Raw genomic sequence first — 22,125 nt, 5'->3', positions numbered from 1 at the left:
AGTAACTGTATTCTGAATACCACCTTTTTAAACGGTAACTGTAACGGAATACAGTTACTCATATTTTGTATTCTAAATACGTAACGGCGGTACATGTATTCCGTTACTCCCCAACACTGTGTACATATATATATATATATATTATAAAAGGGCATGGAGAGCACTGTACAAAGCACTTTTTCAACACAATGCCTTACGATGTCACAAAGATGGCATAAAGGTTCGCAAATTACAAACAGCATGAAAATACCTTCAAATTTCAAGTTTTTACAGCTTATAGAACCCAAAGATTTCATCTTATGGGTAAACATGCTATTTTAGTATGTAATGCTTCGAGGCCATAGGTCAAAAGGTCAGACATCAGTCTTGTTATAAAAGCAGATTGATTGTAATAAAAACATCAATTTTTTACGTCCTTCAAGCTTCTCTTCTAAACATCGTTTTCAACACGCTAATGGAATAATTTTGAGTGACTTGTAATCATCACTTCCTTCTTTCCTCTTCCTTGCAGCTCCTTCTTGCGTGTCTTCAACCAATGAAAACCAAACAGAGAACCAACAGGATGCTGCGCCTGAACCCCGACACCACCGCTGTGAGCACTGTGGGAAGTCCTTCGCAAGGAAGAGCAATGTTCGCCGACACCAGCGGCACAACTGCAGCAGAACAAAACCCACAGAAGATTCAGACCAGCTGGAGCAGGAGACGTTCTCATGCAGCAGGTGCATTCTAACATTTGACACTAAACGCGGGCTGAAGCTGCATGAGCTCTGTCACAAAGAGAACAGTGAAAGTCACGAGGGCAAAGAGAGTAATGAGGTTCAACGAGAGAGGCCTCACACCTGCACACAGTGCAATAAGAGCTTCTACGTGTTGTACACGCTGCGGCAGCATCTCCTCACGCACACTGGGGAGAAGTCTTACCACTGTGAGGTCTGTGGGAAGCAGTTTGGCAGGGAAGGAACTCTGAAGGAGCACATGCTGATCCACACAGGGGAGAAACCTTATAAATGCGACCAGTGCGGCAAGACCTGTGCCAGGCGCGGGGACCTCAGAATACACATGTTGAGCCACTCTGAGGAGAGACCTCACAACTGCAGCCACTGCGGCAAAAGCTTCAAACAGCTTTTCAAACTGAGGAAGCACGAACGAATCCACACAGGGGAGAAACCGTACCAATGCCAGCTTTGTGCAAAGAAGTTTAGACTGCAGGAATCGCTGGCATCACACATCCACACCCACACTGGAGAGCAGCCCTTCAAGTGCAGCCTCTGCCCCAAGGCCTTCAGTATCAGGAGCAACTTGAAGAAGCACCAAATGATACACACCGGGGAGAAGCGATTTCACTGCTCACATTGCGACAAAAGTTTCCGGCTGCAGCAGCACCTGATATTCCATGAGCGGGGCCACACAGGGGAGAAACCATACAAGTGTGAAAAATGTGGGAAAGGTTATTGTCACCCGTCCACGTTGAAAACACACCTGTCCGCTCATGAGGAGAAACCACCACGGTGCTCCCTGTGCGGGCGGGAATTTAGCGATCAGGAAGAGTTAGCCAATCACAGGTGCGCTGAGTCAGCAGAAAAACCTCATCGCTGTTCTCAGTGTGGAAAGTGCTTTTCCCAGATCATGAATATGAAGAAACACCAGATGATCCACTCAGGGGAAAAACCCTTCGCGTGCAAGGAGTGTGGGAAGCAGTTCAACCACAGTGGGAATCTCACAAAGCACATGCGCACCCACACCGATGAAAGGCCGTTTGAGTGTGAACTCTGCAAGAAGCGCTTCAGGCTCCTGCAGCACCTCACAAATCACAGATTAACTCACAACAAGAAAAAGTAGAGACTGAATCTGATGTTTTAGTGAAGGCAGCCACAGATTAGGAGGACAAACAGGGATGACTCTGCTGAGATGAGATTACGTTGACTCAGCTTCACTCCATTTTAAGCTTTAACTGTAGCTGTTTTAGTTGTTCCTCATGTAAAATGAGACGGAAGAATGTTAGAGAGAAATTCTCTGCCTTGATCTTTAAATGATAAAATGCTTTTAGAATTTTTTTTTTCCTTACAGATTAATATATTAAATTGGGGATTTGTCCCAAAATGAAAAGGATGAAAAAAATGAAATGCAAAAAAAAGATAAACTATTTCGGGACAAAATAAAAGTCAATATTAAAACCAAAGAACTAAGAAACTATCTTTTGTCTGGATGTCATAGTTTTCATTGGTAAGCTACAGACTGGATATTGATCATCAAGTAGTGAGTTACAATCATACTTTCACCACGCTAGACTCTCAGTACATCCACCTCACTGTAGTTGTCAGAGTAATTAATAATATAGATAATAGAGAAAATTAAAAAGAAAAAAACTGCTGTTGGTCAAAATGGGCATCAACTTTTTGCCCTGTTTTAAGTCATGTATCTCTAATTAAGGAAACTCATTGCGCTCATTGACACAGACTGACTCCGATTGATTGGCAGAGGTTTCCAAATAACTGCAGATTGCAATCTGTCTGAGAGTTGCGACAACTACTTGTATATGGTTGGCCTTGCGATGTAATTCAGTGCAACTATTGGTCACCTGTCCTTATAAATTTATTCACTGGATTTCTTGCAATGTGCACGTTTTTAACGTGATATAAACTTCACATTTTAACATCTGATTTAGACTTTGTAAATCTTTGTACAGCCTACGTGTCAACCTACGCAAGTGGCCAACACTGTTACCAGCATTCAAACTTGTGCTGGGTGTTTAATCTGTTTACCTTCTGATTGTGAGCCTTTATGTAATTTCAATTTTTTAATGAAGTGCCAGTGATGATGGAACTAAATAAAATTCAGGGACTTTTTTTTACCCTCTTGAATTCTCGCTCTTTGCTGTGGTCAACATATTTGTGCCTCAATGGGTTTGACTTATTCACCCATTCCCTCTTATCTATTTGGATATTTTTGGCAGTCTCTCTCCAGGGATTCGCACCCTCCCCACATACTACTCTGCAAGTCCGAGCAGGCCAGTATACATGAGTTTACAATCCAAGAATCTTGTAAAAGTGTAAACCTTTAATCTGCACTGCCAATGTTGTGAATTTTTAAGCCATACGCTGTGCTGATCAGACTCTATCAAAGTATTATGCTTAATTTCTAGTAATAATTAGTTAATTCTGTAATGATGTCACTCCTGAGTTCTGAGGTATCTGCAACACGACGTTATGATGGCTATCATTTGGATGTGATGCTGTACTACACCAAAGTGTGTAGTGTAACCCCTTTGACTGGTGCTGTACTGCACACTGTGACAAAAGGACCCGGAGCACACAGTGCTGCAAGTTGAGTGATCTTTTTATTTACAACGTTGGTTGCACTTTTCAGTTGGCACAGCTTTTGAGCTGCCCTCACCATCTTTGCAGTGCACACAGCTCTCTCGCCACGTCCTGGCATCCTACTCAAATAGGGGAGGCATTTGGCACCACACCCTGAACCCACTGCTCCCCTACAGATGAGCCAAAGACCACATACTGCCATTGCCTGGCTTAGGCCAGGGGAACTGTCTGGCCTGGCTTACTCCACTAATAAGTTGGTGGTGGGCCATGCAGTCAGGCTGCACCTGCTGCATCAATGTCTCCAGTTAAGCTGACTGCAAGAGTTTAAGATAGTGGGACAAAAAACAAATAAACCTCTTCCAATGGTAGTAGTTTTAGTTCAGAGTCAATCCATGAAAAATCAGTTCTGAGCCAGTATATGAAGATAATGCACTGGACATAAATGTCCTTTCATGTGCCATTTTATACCAAAAATACATTTATCGCAAGTTTAACAGGCAGTTTTAACAGTCCTGATACAAACCAGATTTCACAGCTGCAGTTGGTATAAAACTGATGTGCTTGTGGTTTTTAACAGACCTTAAACATATTTTCAGTCCAGATGTGGGTATCTCCTGTGCCTAAGATATCCACCAGGCTTAAGGATACAGGAAATATAATTTTAAAAAAACCAAAATGCTGATCCATGTCTCGTCTAGGTTAACTGCCTTAGAAAGTATTAATGCTGTGAAGGTAAATGTTTGCATGTTTTAAACAGATTTAAGTTGATGTACAGAAAAAAAAATTAATCAGGTGTCTCTGAGGGATCAGGAGTTTATGTTATGGTTTATTTGATTAAACTGTGGTCTTAACATCTTACATATGATTTTGGCTGAGTGAGCTATCAAACAGTAGACCTTTCACCTTTTACAGGACAGACTACCTTCAGATACAGTGTAACGCCTCTTTAGTGGCTTTTTAGATACTAAGTGGTAGTTACATAACTTCATTTAAACACCCCTCAGTTCCATTGAGCACAGTTAAATTAGCTGTACTGGCATGAGCACAGCTAAATAACCGAGTTATTCCTTTTTCTCTTTGTACAGGATCAAGGCAGAGGACTCGATGGATGTTGGCGTGATTATGCTGTTTTATGGACTTTACTACGGCGTCATGGGCAGAGACTTTGCTGAAATCTGCTCGGACTGCATGGCTTCTACAATCAGGGTAAAACACGTTTTTTTCTTCCCCCAGTTCAAGATAGCAGCCTTCAGCTAGTTTTAAGTTTAACACAAACACAATCAAAAACAGTTTTGAAAGAAAATAGCTACAGAAACTCCACTGTTGTTTCTGTATATAAATCCATAAAAGTAAAACACAAAATAATAACAACATGTAACTTTGTGCTCTGCTAATGTCGCCCTGATAATAAACATGCTTTTTAATAAGCAGCTTGGTAAATAAGGGTTGTGTATTTCTGTTAAATGTGTGTGACTAGAAACTGTGATGAAGCCTTTGAGAGAGCAACGTGCTTCCTTCTGCTGTTAACACACCTTTTGTTTTGCTGTAAAACTCCATCAGGTTTACTCATCTTGGCAGCTGGTTCAGATGTTGGTCTGAACATTAAAATGGTTGGTTATACATTAAAAGTTCATATAATAACTGCTCTTTCTTCACCCCTGTTAAGTCAATCTTTATTTGTATAGCATGTTTAAAAGACGACAATGTAGTCAAAATAAAAGAAACAATTGAAATAAATGAGAGAAAAAGATTAGAAGAAATCCATATATACGTGCTTACACTTATGTACAAATACAGACCAGTGGATCTAAGAGACACAGACGTGTGTGGCCAGATACTCTCCGCAGTAAGAAGCTTACATTACTTTTTGGATTCTTCTAACTCAGCCAAAGTGAGTGTTTATAAGATCATTGTTTAGGTTTTCAGCCGTGGTTATATTCCTAAACTCACCTTGTAACATGCAAAATAAAAACACCCCAAAACGCATATTCACTTGTGATTGGTTGATAGGTTACCATGTGAGCAAGTCTCTCTTGGTTGGTGAGTAAAAACTGATTGTCTATGGATGTGTAGCTGCAGTTGTGCTGTTCTACCAGACACAGACTCACTCAGAGAGTCAATGTTACTATTGCTGGATATCCAAACTCTGTTATAAAGTCAGATCAATTTCACCTGACAGCGCCAGTTATTAGAATTTTGTTTTTGTTTTAGGACTGTTGGCTTTAGAAAAAAATGTTTTTGTTTTAGTTGTACAAGTTTCAGATGTCTCAACATTTTCAAATTGGTAACTCATAACGCGTCAACACGTATTTGGTCATTTCTTGCTATGTCTTGAATTGTTTGTGTGTGTAAGACATGACTGAGCTCTCTCAGTGTGAAGCTTTAGGTTTTTAATGTTTTTAATGTCTGATGTCTAAAAAAAAACAACACCTATGACCTCAGTAATAGCTTAGCACTTATCTTAGTACAAGGACATGCAGATGGTTGTTAAACTCCTGACATTCAAATACACTGCATTTTGACCACCTTCTAGGTTGGTGTGTAATTATTAATTTTAGTATCAATGAACTTCCATGTTAGGTTAATTGGTGATTCTGGCTGTAGTTGTAAATGTTCATGAAGGAAGCAAAGCAGATAAAATAGGAAATATAACTGTGAGGAGTTGGTTCTTTTCTTCTTGAGGTGGTTTCAGAGACGAGTGGTTCCTCAGGCTGTAGTGTAAATAATACACAACTAGCTCCCCCAAGTGTCCCATTTCATCACACTGAAAGCAACATATGAGAGAAAGATGAAAATATGACTTTGGAAACATGAGTATTTCTTTTCATAATAAATCTGAATCTCTGAACATGGCTGAGAAAAACATCAAACTTAAGGTAAGTGCTCACTCTATACCGTTAACTATCACTACATTTAATCACATTTTAATCTGAGAGTAGTTTGTGTTCAATGTTCTGATGGGACGAGTTCTAGTCACACAAGCTCTTCACCCAGTGCACATGATAGCAGTGAAATTAGCAGTTGCAGTAATGAAGGCAAATTTATCTGCAGCTCCTTTAAAGGAAAGGAGCTGCAGCAGGATCCAGAAGTTTTTGCTATATTTGACTAAGTCTGAGCCAGAAACAAAGTTCTACTACTTTAGAGCAGAGAATACATTCATCGACTTTGACGCTGAGCTAGATTATGCAGTTCTGGAGCTCAACCCTGAAACATCTTGATGCATGCTCCAGGTAACCCTGAAAGCTCAAGCCAAAACAAGAGCAAAGAACAAGGTACCACCGGGGCTCCACTGCCTCCCAATGGTAAAGCCTGCATCATTGGACACCCAGCAGGGGAAGTGAAACAAATGGTTCCTACATGTATCATTGAGACAGAGAAGAGAGGGCAGGCTGCTGATGATTATTTGAGTCATTAAAGGCAGTAATCATCCACTTGATCTGTAATTATGTCACAAAGCAAGGCATTGAAAACATATTAGAGGGTGGAAATAAAGCAGGAAAAGTAGCGACCTACCACACCTCGATGTATCACGCTGGCTCTGGCTCTCCAGTGTTTGATGTTTTTGCAGGATTTACCTATGGTTTTACAAAAGAAGTCGATGGTATTTAACTGATAGTAAATGAGAAGTGAAGCAACACAGTGTGTAAAACAGTTTCTTGTCTGCGTGGTAAAAAGTTGAGATGAAGATGATAATGTACTACTGCACTTAGTGAAGAACTTACATTCTGCTAATAGGGTTCTTTATATGGTTAAAATCTGTATCTTTGTCTGCACTGATTTAAAGAGTTTTATGTGTCTTTGTGAGACATTCAATCCTAAAATGTTTCCTACCACTAATTTGTCAATCCACTTTTACTTTTCTTGAAAATAAAAGCATGCGTATTGTTTGCTTCTTTGTTTAAGTATAAGCTTTAATATTCTACAGACCCAGATCAGAAAGATTGGCTGAGACTTATTGCTGCTGCTGATATCAATGCACTTCATATGTTACTATTAATCAGCCGTGTCATTTTGTTTGGTCTTTGCTGCTCTTTAAGCAGCCTTAAACTCATGAGTGATTCTTTGTTTATTCCAGTAGATGGCGGTGTTGCTTCATTATTCTCCTCACTGGTAGACAAGAAAGAAAAGATATTTCCTGTAGTAATTTAGTCTGTCTATACATTTATCAGAATCAGAATACTTCATTAATCCCCAGGGAAATTATGTGGGTTATAGGTGCTCCAGTACAGTAACATTAACAAAAACAGACTATTTAACAATACAATATGTTAAGATATAAGGAATAGCACAATATATACAAATCACCAAATAATAAATAGCCAGGGTTGACAGATGTAATTATAAATAAATATCAAGAATATTGACAGCAACATTACAGAGTAGAAAAGAGCGTGTGTAAAAAGGACATAGCTATTGCAGTGTTTACAGTGTGTTTGATGGAGGAGCTGTACAGGGAGATGGCCACAGGCAGGAATGATTTCCTGTGTACTTCAGTGGTGCTTTTTGGTAATCTCAGTCTCCCACTGAACATGCTCCTGTGACTAGCCAGCATGTCATGGAGTGGGTGGGAGGTATTACCCAACATTGTCTTTATCTTGGACAACAGCCGCCTCTCCGACACCACCTTAAGGGAATCCAGCTCCATACCCACAACATTACTGTATCGCTTTGTTTTTGATTTGATAAATATCTATGTTCCTGGTGTGTATTTAACAGTGTGTGATTCTCCTCATATTTACATGTGTACATCTGTTCACAGAAACAGTTATAGCAAAAGACTAATGAGAATTTTAGAAGGACAATTTTAATGGGAAGATAATTATGATTCGGTTTATTTCCTTTCCTGTTAAGAGAAATAATATTGAAAGCGTTCACGTGTTTATAAAACTGTAAGTAGTTAGCTTAGTGTATCTCCCAAAATACTCTATTGCCACGATGAAACTGCAGTTTCCCATTTCTACTATTACTTTTGTACTGGATCAATAAGTTAGTGTCCTGCTTAACAATCAGTCAAATAAAGCCTTTGAAATAAATGATAAATCTTGCTGTGCACACCCCACAGCAGCCTAGCTGGTAGTTGCTAGGTCTCATCCCCTAGTTCTAGTCATTTAACTGGTTCTCTCCACTCTGTTGGTGTGTTTTTTAATATTGTGGCCTGCTGTGTGGTACTTTTTTATGTGCTCCTTTATTCATTAACTTCTACAACTCTTTAGTTTTCTATATATTTTACCTTCTGGCCTGTATTTCTCTTTTATATTTGGTGTTAATGTGCAGCACTTTGGTCAGGGTGGTTGTTGTTTTTAAAAGCACTTTATAAATAAAGTAGTATCCTATGGTACAAATAGGTTTGTGCTTCAGTTCTGGTGACTGAAATTCACAAAGTTTTATTTTGTGATGCTAAGCATTAATTAGCTGATATGCATCTCTGCATTTCACCTGTTCAGTTCAAAAGTACCAAGCTGCTAACTTAGCACTCCACACTTTTATCCAGAAAACGTAACGTCTGGGTCTAAAAATCCAACATAGGTGCAGCCAAAAGCCTCATGTTTAAGTGTAAAAGCAATGGCGGCTACATCCACTCAAACTTCGTAGTGTGAATGCCAACAAAGGAGCAGCATATACACATGGAAAAGAATGGACTTTTCAGATCTGGAGACACCAACCATTTTTAATATAAAGTCTTTGGTGACAAAGTATTTATGATTAGATTGATTTTATATACATTTACCTCATGGTTTACCTTAGAAAGAGAATGTAAATATGAAGCTTTAGCTAAGCGGCTTATACACGTACACCTTAAGTTGAGAAGCTAAATCATTATTGTTATTTAAAAATTGTTATACATTTTATCATTGCATTTTTTTACAAGTGTGTAGTTAACTTTTTTATTCTCTGGTGTTTTTTTGTGAAGCACTGTGTGATCTTTGTATTGAAAGGTGGTAAATAAATGACATTTTACTGACGCATGTAATATTAATACGGAGAGATTCATTTATATTTTAACAAAACCCACGGTAATGCTGTAAAATGGGAGTAAATAGAAATCCTATTCCATCATTTTAAAGTCCTCTAATGTTTTTGTTGCCCTTTTCTGATTGAGTTCAGTTGAGTCAGTGTTAGTGTCGTTGGTGTTTGTCACTATTTGGTTGGTGTAAAATGTACAGGAACTGACAAGAAATCCTGCTGCACTGAGTAGGCAGCATGTTTGACTTTAGTGTGTGTGTGTTTGAATGCATTATTTATGAGTAAAGATACACACAGTACAACAAACACATCGATTAGAAGCTGTTGCTCAACTCTGATCTGACCTGACCAGTGTTTGCTGATGAGTCACCGGTTTGTGAAACTGAACCTGGAGGCTTCAAATGATCAGAGAGCAGCGTTAGAAAATCATTCAGCAACAACTCTTCACACAGAGAGCGAGCGACAGAAACAGCAACGATGGAGCGACTCTGTTTCCTTTTGTGTCTGATATGTGTGTCTTCGACACTGGTGAGTTTCTCTGATGTTCTGATGTTTTTAAATAATTTTACAAAGGCGCTGAAATTTTTTATTTATTTTTTGTCATTTTACTATATACTATGTGTTGTTTAATAAATAACAAGAATAATTATGTATTTACTGATCACTCATATGTTTATTATTTACTGATATGAATACATGAACATAGTATTTGGCTGTTCTATTTATAAAGATGTCGAGCGCACTGTCTTATTCATTATTTACTCTTTTATTTTACTACCTAAGTTTATTAGATATATTTCTGGTTATCATTATTATTATTATTATTGATTTATATGAATATAGTAACAAAAGATTTAGAAGTTGTGGACGTTGGCTTGAGTAGAATGCTGAATACTGATCAATCAAAGAAACAGTCACTATCTTTAGCTGTTTTAAGAATTCAAATAAAGGATGTGTAAATTAGCAGACCTAACAAAACAGAGCTTCATTTATACTTACAGTTTTTATATAAAGCCAGTTATTTAAATACTGCAGACTGATTAACTACCACTGACCTAAAATTTTCGTATGTAATATTTAACCTCCTAACACCCAAACTTTTCCACGGCATGCATTTTTAATTTCTCTTTGATATTTGAGCATATTGGGGCCAGATGAATGTAAAAACAAAGAATTACCGAAATGAAAAATGAGAGCCACATATGAGGATATTCATTTAAAATTTCGATAGAACAGTAGCAGTATAATGTCCTTGTAAGTGGATATCAGGCCCTTGTAGAGCAAAGTATTTCAAAAATACATTGTACACCAAGAACAACCCAGAGACAATAGCTATGTTTTCTGCCCTAACTAAAACAATGTTGACTTTCTTGTCTTCGTCTAGGCCCAGGTTGATCCCAGGGGAGCTCGTCCGGTGGAGCACGGCACCAGAAGTGAAAAATGTGCCACTGAGAAGGAATGGCCTTTCTGCACAGACGTTGAATGGGTATGCAGATTCTCTGTTGTCTCTCAGAGCTCAAGCTAGGCAAAGTTCTTATTGACCTCAATGAATGTGTGCAATTTTAAGATTCAATGTTTACAAGAAAGCTGGACTGGTGATATTCCAGTTTCTGTCAGTGCAAAAGTCTAACTATGTACTTAATCAATAAGGTTTCAAAATTATGTCTTAGTGTTTATATATGGTAAAGAGATGCTGCTATAATAAGTGAAGGAAATCTATCAGCATGAGCTGATTGCAAGAATTAATGCTTAAAATGACAGAAATCTATAATAAATGGTATATTGTGAATGACCACGAGGGAGGTCTTTATGGGTAGGAAAACTTGTTAAACTTGTGAAAATACACTAGAGAATGTACAATCCGGGCCAGATTGGAGCTTTTGTGCCTCTGGTTGTACTGCCAATTATTATAATAACCTGTTGTTCTGTATTTAAATGAATTTTCATGTGACACAGAAATAAGGAATAATTATGTCTTCTCTTTGGTCGTCCATTAGGGCCCTAAATGTCCATCAGGCTGCAGGATCCAGGGTCTGATGGAGAAATACGATCACAATATGCTGAAGAAGATCGAGAAAATCCGCAGCCTGCTGGATCAAAACAAGGCCAAACATCGCTCCGCTGATACGGTGTCGAAACAGACCTACGACTACTTGAAAGAAAAGCTAACCACTGACGCTGGTTAGTGTGGCTTTGTGCACTTCTTCTGTTTCCCAGTCAAGAGTTTAATGGTTACAGGAACCCAGTCTAGGTGGTTATAGGATACCTGGAAGTTGTTTCACAGTTAAATAAATATCTCCATAAACTGATCAAAAGTGCAACCCTAACAAGCAGCTTTAAAGGTGTACACAGTCATATTTAAAAGATATTTAGTAGAAAGAAATGGGACATGGGAGTGCGCACCAGTTTGTGGAAGCCATCATGTTGTTTTATTCCCAATATTATCACAATTATTTATATCCAGCAGAACCCTCCCATCTCTGGACAGCTGACAAAATGCATTTAAACAAAAGAAAGAATCAATCCATCCATTTATTAAACTAAATGTTTCCTGTTTTCTTCTACTAGGCAGCGACAACAACTACTTTGACTTGGCCCAGACTCTTCGTCAGAGGATCACAGACATGAAGATTAAAATTGACAGACAGATGACTGTCCTGGCAGCCCTGAGGGATCGGGTCAAAGACCAGGTCACAGAGATGCAGAGACTGGAGGTATACCAAGCCAGCACAGTCAAAAATACATGTTTGCATAAAAAACATGACAAGAACATCCTTAAAAATAAAAGTATTTACAAAAGCACTAAAGAAGAAAAATTTAAAGTACTGAGGATAGTTGACTATGCAAAAATATTGAAATGCCTGTAACCAAGTAGTGAAGCCGCAGGTTTCAGTAGTCTAGAAGAAAGAAAATAAGAACATTTTAAAAAGCACTTAGCCAGTGCCAGATCACAACAACAGTCACCTCTAGTTGCTTTATGCTGACCTTAGAAGACCTTAGAATAATACAGAGAAAACTCCAACAATCCGTTGAACCCTTAAAGCAAGCCCTTGGTGACAGTAGGAAGGAAAAACTCCCTTTTAACAGGAAGAAACAGCAGAACCAAGTTCAGGGATGGACATCCATCTGCTGTGACCAGTTGGGGGTGAGGGAAAGAAGACAGGACACAATAAATCAACATAAATCAGTATAATAAATATCTACACATGGATATATTCAGATTTGTACTGCGAATGTAGCTCAACTTCTGACAAAACTCTGAATATTAATTAATCAAAAGGTCAGATTAACTAAAGTAAAATCTTTTTTATGGCACCTGTGTAACAGTGAGTAGCAGTAAAATATTGTTTTTTATTTTAAAGATATGTTACAATGGCAGAATAAATTTGTTCAGATATATTTAAAACTACCACTTTTTTTACAAGCTAGTTTTACCATTTTATTTTTTTTTACTCTTGGGTTTCACATTTTTAAAAAAAACTTTATCTCCTCTTTCAGGTGGATATTGATATTAAGCTTCGTTCCTGCAAAGGATCCTGTGCAGGCTACTCTGAGTACCAGGTGGACAAGGAAAGCTATGTCACCTTGAATAAACAGGTGAGAATTCAAGCGACCACATCTATCCACCCAGTTAAGGGTGAATAAATTAAAAACAAGTTAATTAAAGTGCCAATCAGCAGAGTGAGTCAATAAATAACTAATTGTGGGGTTTGCATACAGTGAAACACCAGCTATCTCGAGTAATCTGCTGTTTTAAATACATTTTAAGTCCAAGTAATTTCCCCTCTCACAATTTCTTAGGTTTTTGCATATCTGTCACATTTTATTGACCAATAGAGATAACCTCGGAAAATACTTCTTTTTCCTATTTTTAAATGATGATCTCATTTATTTACAGAAAAAAAGCTTCCCAAACCTACATGGCAGAACTGTAATTGCCCCCAAAACTTAATAACTTGCGCCACCCTTGACATGAAGAACTTAAATAATTTGTTATAACTGGCAATGAGTCTTCACAGTTTTCACCCATTTGCAGTTTGCCATTACTTTTGTCACCAAAATAAATTTGTTACTTTACATCTGTTAAAAGTGGTTTAAAGTTTAAAGGGTTACGGGTCGGACTCAAACCCAGTTCGGCCACTGTAATCATACAGGATATGGTCACCTGCTCATCCCACCAAGCCAAAACATCATTGAGAAATACACTATTTTAGGAGATAACATTAGAAATAAAACAACCAAAGAGAATGTTTTTATTGGCTGTTTTTTTGAAAGGTAATAAATTCAAAGATACAGAAAAAGTAATATTTGTTAAAAAGTCAAAATATTTAGTTGTGACCATTTTTATATTCATTTTTTTCCGAATTAATAAAAAGATATTTTTGTGTAAGATTTGTGTTTGTCATTCTACTGACAATTGAATTTTTCCCAACATTAGGTTGTGAACTTCTCTTTCTGTCTGTCTTTCCAGGTCCAGCAGTTAGACTCCCAGGCACCCCAGAATGTCGAGACTGTGGGGACGCTGCACGTGATGAAGAGCAGGCCGCTAAGGGAAATGGTTGTGGATAGCGTCTTCAAATCCAGGGACACTGAAGGAGCAGCAGGACAGCAGACTGCAGACATGTTCCCTGATGTAAGAGAGCCGTCACATTTAGATTTCATCTCTTAACAAGCATTACGTTGCTGGTAACTTTTCAGGTTTAGAGGTATATTCAAAAATAACTATTAATATGGCGTTTTCATGCACTTCAAATGGAAATCTTACAATAGGAGAGAGATAAGGCCAAAATTGCCTTCAGTTGACATTCTCTGAAAGCTAAGCGCCTCGTTTCTAAAACTATGCATCTTTACCATGTGGCTAAAATGTTCATCCTACTCTAAGCGGTGATGCAGTGATTGATGGAAATCTTAAGTAAATGCTTCCCATTGTTTACATCTTGCACCAGTGAGCTAGTGTTTGATTGTTTTATGCTACTTTGGAGCACTTTTTGTCCCCTTGGATTGCCCACTAGTGGAGTTCTAAGACCCAGAGGAAGCAGACATATCAAATTTTGATATCAACTGACATTTGTTATTGACAGTTTAGTCTTTTTGATAAGTTTGACAGCATTTAGTTCAATTCAATTTAATTTTAAATACCCTAAAATTTGATTCCTTTTGGTTTGTGGTTCTTATTTGGTTAACTGTACTGTATGTTTGGAAACTTTAGGCTTTTATGTTTCACAAACATTTATTGGGAATTCTTATGGCACCACGAAAAAAATGTCAGGGACTTCTCAAGCAAGAAGCAGCTATTGAGTCACTGACCTTCTGGAAGTTGGAAACCATTCTCCCTCTTGAGCAGGATCTATCATTTCATCAAATTCTGTTAATATTGCTCTATATTTGTATAAAAACGAACTTTCACTGAACCAATATTCCTTAAGAGTTTTTTTCTTTTCCTTTTTCTAGGTGAGGACTGTCCATTTGGTCCTGGAAGAGGAAGGCTCTAGCTCATCCCCAGCAACTGTTTCCAAGGTCCCAGGTACTTCCTTCTCTTCGTCTACATCCTCATCCTCCTCATCTTCATCGTCCACTTCTTCCACATCATCTAAATCTATCACTGAGATTAGAGGACGTGGCGACGCGGACACGTTTGGTTTGGGTGGAGGGTCGCATAGCCTCAGCCAACCCAGTACAAGTCATGTGTCCACCAAAACCATCACCTGCACCAAGAGAACCCGAACAACTGTGGTTCATACAAGCGATGGGCCAGTGGAAAGGACGGAGGAGGTGATAGAAGGAGGACCCGGATGCCAGGTGACAGGAGACTTCACCAAGGGTGGGATAAGCTCCTTGTTCCCCTCTCTCAGCCATACATCTTCATCCTCTTCTACTGGCTCCACCAAGACCGTACATCTCGGCAGCACTAAGGGCAGCGTCTCTGGAAATACCAAAACTGGGTTTAGCGATCCATTCGACTCTGATGTCGGGATCGACCTTGGCGCATTTCTGACTGACAATACAGAAGATGATGTTCCTGATTTTCACGCCAGGAGTGTGAAGGCCGGATCACGAATCGAACGCCAGGCCGATTATGTAGGAAAAGGTACTGAAACTGACCTGGAGTAAAATATACAAAGCCAAGAAGAAAATGAGTAGCTAGATAGCATGCATTAGCATCAGCTAGCTTGCTAGCTAGCCCTATGTACCAAAATGATAAGTGAATACAACATTTTTTGTTGTTTGTTTCTGGAGTTTAAAGATTTTCAGATTTCCCATATAATACATTTGATAAAAACATATTTCTCATCAATAGTTTACCAATTAACAAATTCCTGATTAGCGATTAACCAAACTCTCCAAAAATCCTGAAAATATCACCACCCACATCCCTCCTGCTAGCCACAGACTTATTTGCCACAAAAGAGTGTTTTGCATAGTGATCAGGAGATGAGGAATCGACTGCCAGCAAGTTTAGCTTTTGTCAGTGAAGTGTCCGTTTTAGCCAGTCCACGCTAACTCGCGGTTTGCGGTATGCCCCTCTCTGTTTACAGATTGCGTCGAAATCTACCAGAACCATCTGAATGGGGAAACAAATGGCCTGTTTAAGATCAAACCTGGCGGCACCAACTCTGAGGCAATAGTGGATGTTTACTGCCAGCAGGAGGGTATTATGGGAGGGTGGTTGTTAGTCCAGCAGCGAGAGAGTGGTGCACTCAGCTTCAACCGCAGCTGGGTTGAATACCGCAATGGGTTTGGATCAGTGGACACTCAGGGCAAAGGCGAGTTTTGGTTAGGCAACCAGAACCTCCACCTGCTAAGTAATGAAAGTGAGACTATGCTGAAAGTTGAACTGGAGGACTGGGAAGGTGGTGTAGCCAGTGCAGAGTACACTATACGGGTAGGATCAGAGGAGGAGGGGTACCCGCTGCATGTCTCCACATACAGCGGGGATGCTGGGGATGCTCTATTAATGCCAAAAGCATCTGATTTATCCCACAATGGGATGAAATTCAGCACCTTCGACAAAGATAACGATAGATCGGAGCATAATTGTGCAGAGATTTATGGGGGTGGGTGGTGGTACAATAGCTGCCAGTCAGCTAATTTAAACGGTATTTATTATAAAGGCACATATGACCCCAAAACAAACATCCCATATGGAACTGAGAATGGAGTTGTGTGGATGACATACAAACCAGCAAATTACAGCCTGAAAACTGTTCGGATGTTTATCCGACCAACTGCTTTTTAACAGGTGAAAAAACAGGTGAATAGATAAAAACCAGAGGACAAAAACCAAAGGTAGAATCAATATATCTGTGCAATACGTACTTTCTGTATGTGAGCATGCTGTGTAAACAGTATTGATCCTTTTGTTAGCACTACCAGTCCAATGTTCTTGCAGTGACCCAATGTTTTTCGTGTTTCTCAACCACTGAACTCTGCTCAATCAATAAAGACTCAGTGTTCACTTTACTCACTGTGGTTTGTGTTCTCATTTCCCACTAAATAAATAACTTGAGTTTAACCTTATTGAATTGAAACTTAAAGATAGAAAATATCTATGAAATCTATCAAAATATTAAACCACATGGTTGCAGAGTAATAAACCACATGTAAAATAACCGATAATTAGGAGTATTTATATGCTCTTATAGACTGTATGTATAACTGGCACTCACTTTACTATTAATATTTTAAAAATGAAGCACAATATAAGGATATATTATTTCATAATGTGAGTAATACAAAGTATATGTTAAAAATATCCTGAATGTGTATGTCTAGTTTATAGTGTCAAAGATTGCAGCTAAAAAGTTAAGCAGTTAACCATGCTAAGTCATTCTGTGTTTGATGAATTGTATTTATTATTATGTTGTCTTCCTTCCTTCTTATAGTTGCTGGGTTGATGATGACGTGTTAACACACATAACAAGCAAGTTGAACTCTGTGCAAGAAACAAGTATTGTAGAATGTGTGTACACAAGGAACTGGTGACAAAAAGTTCTTACACATTATGATATAGTGCAAGAAATACTACTACTACTACTAATGATAATAATAATTAAAAAGATTTATATGGCAATGTGCATTGCTGAATTTAGGCATCAAAACAACAGGAACTACATAAAGATTACAAGATTAAACAACATGAATGTGAAAACATGAAAACAAGATAGTGATAAAGTAATATTACAGAAAATAAGAAAAAGTATTCAGAAGGCATTAAAAATGTTATGCACAAGTCATTCTATAAAGGTGATCTGAGTATCCCTTTGTTTTAAACCCTGAAACTTGTAACAGTATCACATTCTTCGATCCATGCTTCGAAATACTGAGTCCTCAGATTTCTAAAGGAACAAAGTCAGTGTTTTCATTTAAAAGTAATAACTAAAATCTCACATATAGATGGCTTAATACATTTATTAGACTGTCACCCAATGTTTTTTTTTTTGTTAGATTCAATTCAATTCAATTTTATTTATATAACACCAAATAACACAGCAGTTGCCTCAAGGCACTTCACATTGTAAGGCAAAGCTGTCCTAAATTAAAAGTATTTATAATAACGAGAATCTTTCTCATGTTTCTTAAATGGTTAATCCCTCGGTATGTGCAAACTCAAATCAAAATTATATTTCTAATGCTAAAATATTGTTATCCATGAATTTTAAAATTTATTTTTTTAAACAAAAGCATAAAACCATATAATAAAGTGCATCCTTATATTATGATTAAGATGCCAGATAGCAGTTATTTCACTTGCATACATGAACATGAACAAAAAAAAATTGATTCTTGAATGTCAATTAATTATTTTTTGTTCAGTGTGACAGCTCAAATTTCAGTATAAAAATGGCACATTCAGTTTATTTGCCTATAAATAACAATTAAATGAGACATACAACTGTGAAAGTAACCAAGGCACTCTGTCTTAGTAAACAATTTATTTGAACTGATTTAAATGAAAATGTGCTTTGAGTGCTCCGAGAGAGTAGAAAAGCTCTATATAAGAATCAACTATTTAAATACCAACTGTGACTAGCAACACCTGTGATACTGTATATAACCCATAGAGGGCATTAAAAATAAAAGCACCAATGTGGTCTAGCGCAGACTAGTATGCATCATAACAACAGGATCTACATTACATTTTAACTGTAACATTCTCATGTTTTTTGTGTAATTAGTTTTTATGGTAATTGTTTTTATCTCTGGCCTGGTGATAAGGACATTGGAAAGTCATCTTTTATGTGTTTTTTATCCATAGAGCCAAAGGTTATCCATTTCCACCTCACAGTTTCATAACTATTATTGATTTTGTGCTTGTTTTTCATGTGGAAATGTTAAATAACAACCCTGAAGTTACTGATCTTTGTACAGTCCACAAGTTCCATCAGTGACACAAAATAAACACAAGAAAGTGCACGCAAATCACATTTTTGTTTGTACTGTCCTATTTGAATTAGAGCACAGTTGAAGATGGACTTTTTTTTTCCTCTCTACAGTGTGTATTAGGTTCAAACAGCAGAATGAAGATGGCCGACAGTCCCCCAGTGCAACCCAGATGTACAGGAAGCAGCAATGTCAAGCAAAACTAGAGATCCCGCTGTGTTTAGATGATGACTGGGTAAGAAGCATACAAGCACATAAATACAACTCTATTGATGAGTACTATAAAGAAAATTATTTGCTAGTTTAAAACATTATAATATCAGGATGTGAAAATAATTTGAGTTTCTTGAGCTGAAATAAAAAAACAATTCACAGAAAACATGAGGGAAACCAACCCAAGTGCCCTCTTTGAGAGAAAGAGGGCACTTGGGTTTTGGTGTACCAGTACTCTTGACCACCACATGACAGCTTTAGCCAAAGGTGGCCAGCCATACTAAGAGGTAACTATGTTAGAAAACCAGCAAACCAGCATTTATTGACTTGCTCAGTCTCATAAACCAATAAGCAGAAAATCACCTTGCACTAGCAGCCACCTTTAGCCTAAGTGCAAAGCGCACAGATGACATCTACAAAAACTTTGAATTGAAACCAGGATTTACTCTTGATTACTGGTAGAATTTAAACAGTTTCAGTCCACTTACGTATTATTACACAATTGCTCACAAACTTAAACTAGCACACCTAAAGTACTTTTTATCTTGCTTTTGTTGTCAGGGATCACAATCTAAAATACATCAGTCAAAAGGTTTAAGCAGCAACTACAGCTGTTCTGATATCCTTCCCTGTTTGAGATCAGTGGGGTTATTATTACAGTTACACATCCTAGAATAAAAGCAAAACACCCCCTCTTCTTCCTAAAAAGGAATAACCACATTGACCATTAAGCCAAGTAATTTGAGAAAAATGGCAATAATGAAATTGTTTCAATCAATTCCAGTTTGTTTTATCTGTAACCCATGCACTGGCACACATCCAACAGCTGGCAAGATGTAGACTAAATTTCAAAGCTGGTAAAGAATTTGGATAGATTTCTTTAACGTTTGAATTTTTTCTTGAACTCTTGAATAACACTTGAACTAAGTGTTATTAGTATAATTCATGAATACTCTGGCACCACTGATAACAATTGATTGTTATGAAGGACAGTCCTATAACATGGCTTAATTAACAGTTGTCTAATTATTTGAATTATTTCAACCCAGCACTGTGCTACCACTTTACTAGCATTACTCTGAAAAATCTAAAAGGCAAAGTGTAAATAAGATGCTTTTTTTGTTGTTGTTCACTTCATGATAACTCAGAATGACCTGTTACTATGATGCACTGCCAACCTGACCTGTTCTCTTGTCCTTCTCCAAAGTTTTCTAAATGCCCGTCTGGCTGCAGACTCCAAGGTTTGATCTCACAGATGGAAAACAAAGTGGAAAGAAAACTGCGGGAGGTGTGTAAAACAGCACAGATGTATGAAGATGCAACAGAGAAGTCCATGACTACAATGACTCACATATACAACTTTAACCGGCGAGTCATCGTCAGCAGATACAGTTAAGACTCTTTGGGGATGTTTGGATTTGTGGTTGTGGATAAAATAATTAGTAAATACTTACTAAAGTAATGCTGAGTTACTAATGCAGAATTTCATCTCTAGTGTCTAAGCTGAAATTCGTGGAACAAGCAGAAGAATTGGGCAGAAATTTCACGTCGCTACAGACACGATCAACCAGTCTGTCCCAACAGATGAAAAAACTGATTAGCAAACTGCAGAAACAGATAGAGGAGCTATATCGAACAGAGGTAAGACATAAACAAATACTGTTGATTGGTCGACTGTGCAATGGTTTGACTGTATTTACATTTATGACTTGTTGATTATGACTTGTTCTTCTGACAGTGATTGCTGCAATGTTTTAAATTAGTGCCCTAAAACATTTCATTTTATATTTGACACATTAAACAACTCAGTGTAGTTAGTATTTATGAAATGCTATTTCATAAATGGCATTATTGTCCTCTAATGCAAAGAAACACATTTCAGACAGTAAGTTTTCTTACTTTGTTTTTTGTTCTTTATGGTAATTGTTGCTTGAATAACTGCTTATTCAACTTGTTTTTGTTGCCAGGTGGACATTGACATGAAGCTACGAGCCTGTCGCGGTTCTTGCCAGTCTGTGCTGCCATTTGGCATTGATCATCCCGATTATCACATCCTTCAAACTCACATGGAAGACATGGACAAGACTCTAAACAGAAGAGCCAAAGCACCTTTACCTCCTACAGGCATCCCACATATTAAGCTCCAGCCTATAGACATAGTCCCAGAACCAGCTGAAGGATACAAGACGATCCCGACAGTCCAGAAAGAACTACTGACCCAATTTGAGGACATTGAACAGAATCAGATAATTTTGGAGGAGCTACTGGAGGGGTCAGAGGATGTAAATGATCACAATCATGTAGAAAGGTTTAATTGAATATGGGGCTGACAGAAAATAAGGAAGCACATTGTAATCTTGTTATTTAAATAACCATTATTTTTTTTCATCTGCAAAGTTTAGCTATAGTTTCAGTTTATATTTGGATCAGCAATGTGAGTAGTTTGTGTGCTAGTCTTTTCCATATTTTTCAGTGGCATGTCATATGAACAGATGAGATAACATGAAGAATAACTCTGATTTATAACAGGCTGTTTTACAGTTCAATCCAGGGGCATTTTTGATTAAAAAACAATGGGAAAAAAAGCTTTTCGGTGAATTTAAATACAGTTAAACGTGAATAATGCAATCTGTGTTCTGCTGGGAAACTTTGAGTCAAGGTATTATTGGATGTTACTGTGACATCTCCCTAAACACACCCACAGCACACTCCCACATTTGGCAGCATCTGCCTTGTCAGGCAAGACAATACACCTCACAAGCAAAAGCTAGCTTGTGTTATTACATTGAAGAGGTGGACTGTGCTTTTTTCAAAGGATGATGGGAGTAGACAGTATTACTAATTCTGTGCCATCTTTTAAACCTGAGAAATTCTCCTGTTACCTCCATTCATTATCCAGACACTGCACTCCTGTTTGGTCCTCTGTTATTTATCTCACAAACTCCATGATTAGGCAATAAAACTATTACTTTACCCTCGCTGTGCAGTCATTGCTGTATGTAACTTACTAAATTTTATTTGTGTAAGTGAAAATGCTGTCTGAATGGTTACAAGTTGCTATCCATTGTATCCTTATTCTGTTTTATTAAATAGTTTCTGATAACCAATTTTGTTTGTATTTATGTTTACTTGAGTTTACTGGATGACTGGATATCATCCCTGTCAATTATAATGAAAACTTTAAACTCCAAAACTTGCAAAATTTAAATAATCAATGTTTTTACATTTAATTCATTGTCACATAAATCCT

The 22,125-nt window shown here is 37.8% G+C and overlaps 2 protein-coding genes across 5 annotated transcripts in view; both read left to right on the top strand.

Moving 5' to 3' along the window:
* LOC134624682 (zinc finger protein 883-like) overlaps nt 1-21,928 on the top strand; it is a 28,870-nt gene extending 6,942 nt beyond the window's left edge. The window contains exons 1-12 of one of the 4 annotated variants that reach the window (XM_063469705.1): nt 1,372-1,447; nt 4,403-4,523; nt 10,666-10,767; nt 11,279-11,462; nt 11,850-11,995; nt 12,780-12,878; nt 13,753-13,914; nt 14,733-14,805; nt 18,776-18,897; nt 20,083-20,266; nt 20,371-20,516; nt 20,843-21,928. In XM_063469705.1, the coding sequence (XP_063325775.1) occupies nt 1,437-1,447; nt 4,403-4,523; nt 10,666-10,767; nt 11,279-11,462; nt 11,850-11,995; nt 12,780-12,878; nt 13,753-13,914; nt 14,733-14,805; nt 18,776-18,897; nt 20,083-20,266; nt 20,371-20,516; nt 20,843-21,193 (1,701 nt within the window). In that variant the 5' untranslated portion in view covers nt 1,372-1,436 and the 3' untranslated portion in view covers nt 21,194-21,928. Of the gene's footprint in view, nt 1-511; nt 2,929-4,402; nt 4,524-9,317; nt 9,810-10,665; nt 10,768-11,278; nt 11,463-11,849; nt 11,996-12,779; nt 12,879-13,752; nt 13,915-14,732; nt 14,806-18,775; nt 18,898-20,082; nt 20,267-20,370; nt 20,517-20,842 lie in introns of those variants that run through there. The other 3 variants (XM_063469706.1, XR_010093606.1, XM_063469704.1) reach the window with 3 other exon arrangements.
* On the top strand, nt 15,395-16,707 carry LOC134624685 (fibrinogen alpha chain-like). The gene has a single exon (XM_063469709.1). The coding sequence runs from the start codon at nt 15,937-15,939 to the stop codon at nt 16,516-16,518; it is 582 nt and encodes a 193-aa protein (XP_063325779.1). The 5' UTR covers nt 15,395-15,936; the 3' UTR covers nt 16,519-16,707.
* Nucleotides 21,929-22,125: the final 197 nt, after the last annotated feature.

This window comes from Pelmatolapia mariae, linkage group LG3_W (assembly GCF_036321145.2).
Source record: "Pelmatolapia mariae isolate MD_Pm_ZW linkage group LG3_W, Pm_UMD_F_2, whole genome shotgun sequence".
Lineage (NCBI taxonomy): Eukaryota > Metazoa > Chordata > Actinopteri > Cichliformes > Cichlidae > Pelmatolapia > Pelmatolapia mariae.
This window is presented reverse-complemented; position numbering and strand designations above follow the sequence as displayed.

What these genes read in the sequence shown, in the direction of transcription:
- LOC134624685 (XM_063469709.1), top strand. Translation starts at nt 15,937, where the DNA reads ATGGGAGGGTGGTTGTTAGTCCAGCAGCGAGAGAGTGGTGCACTCAGC.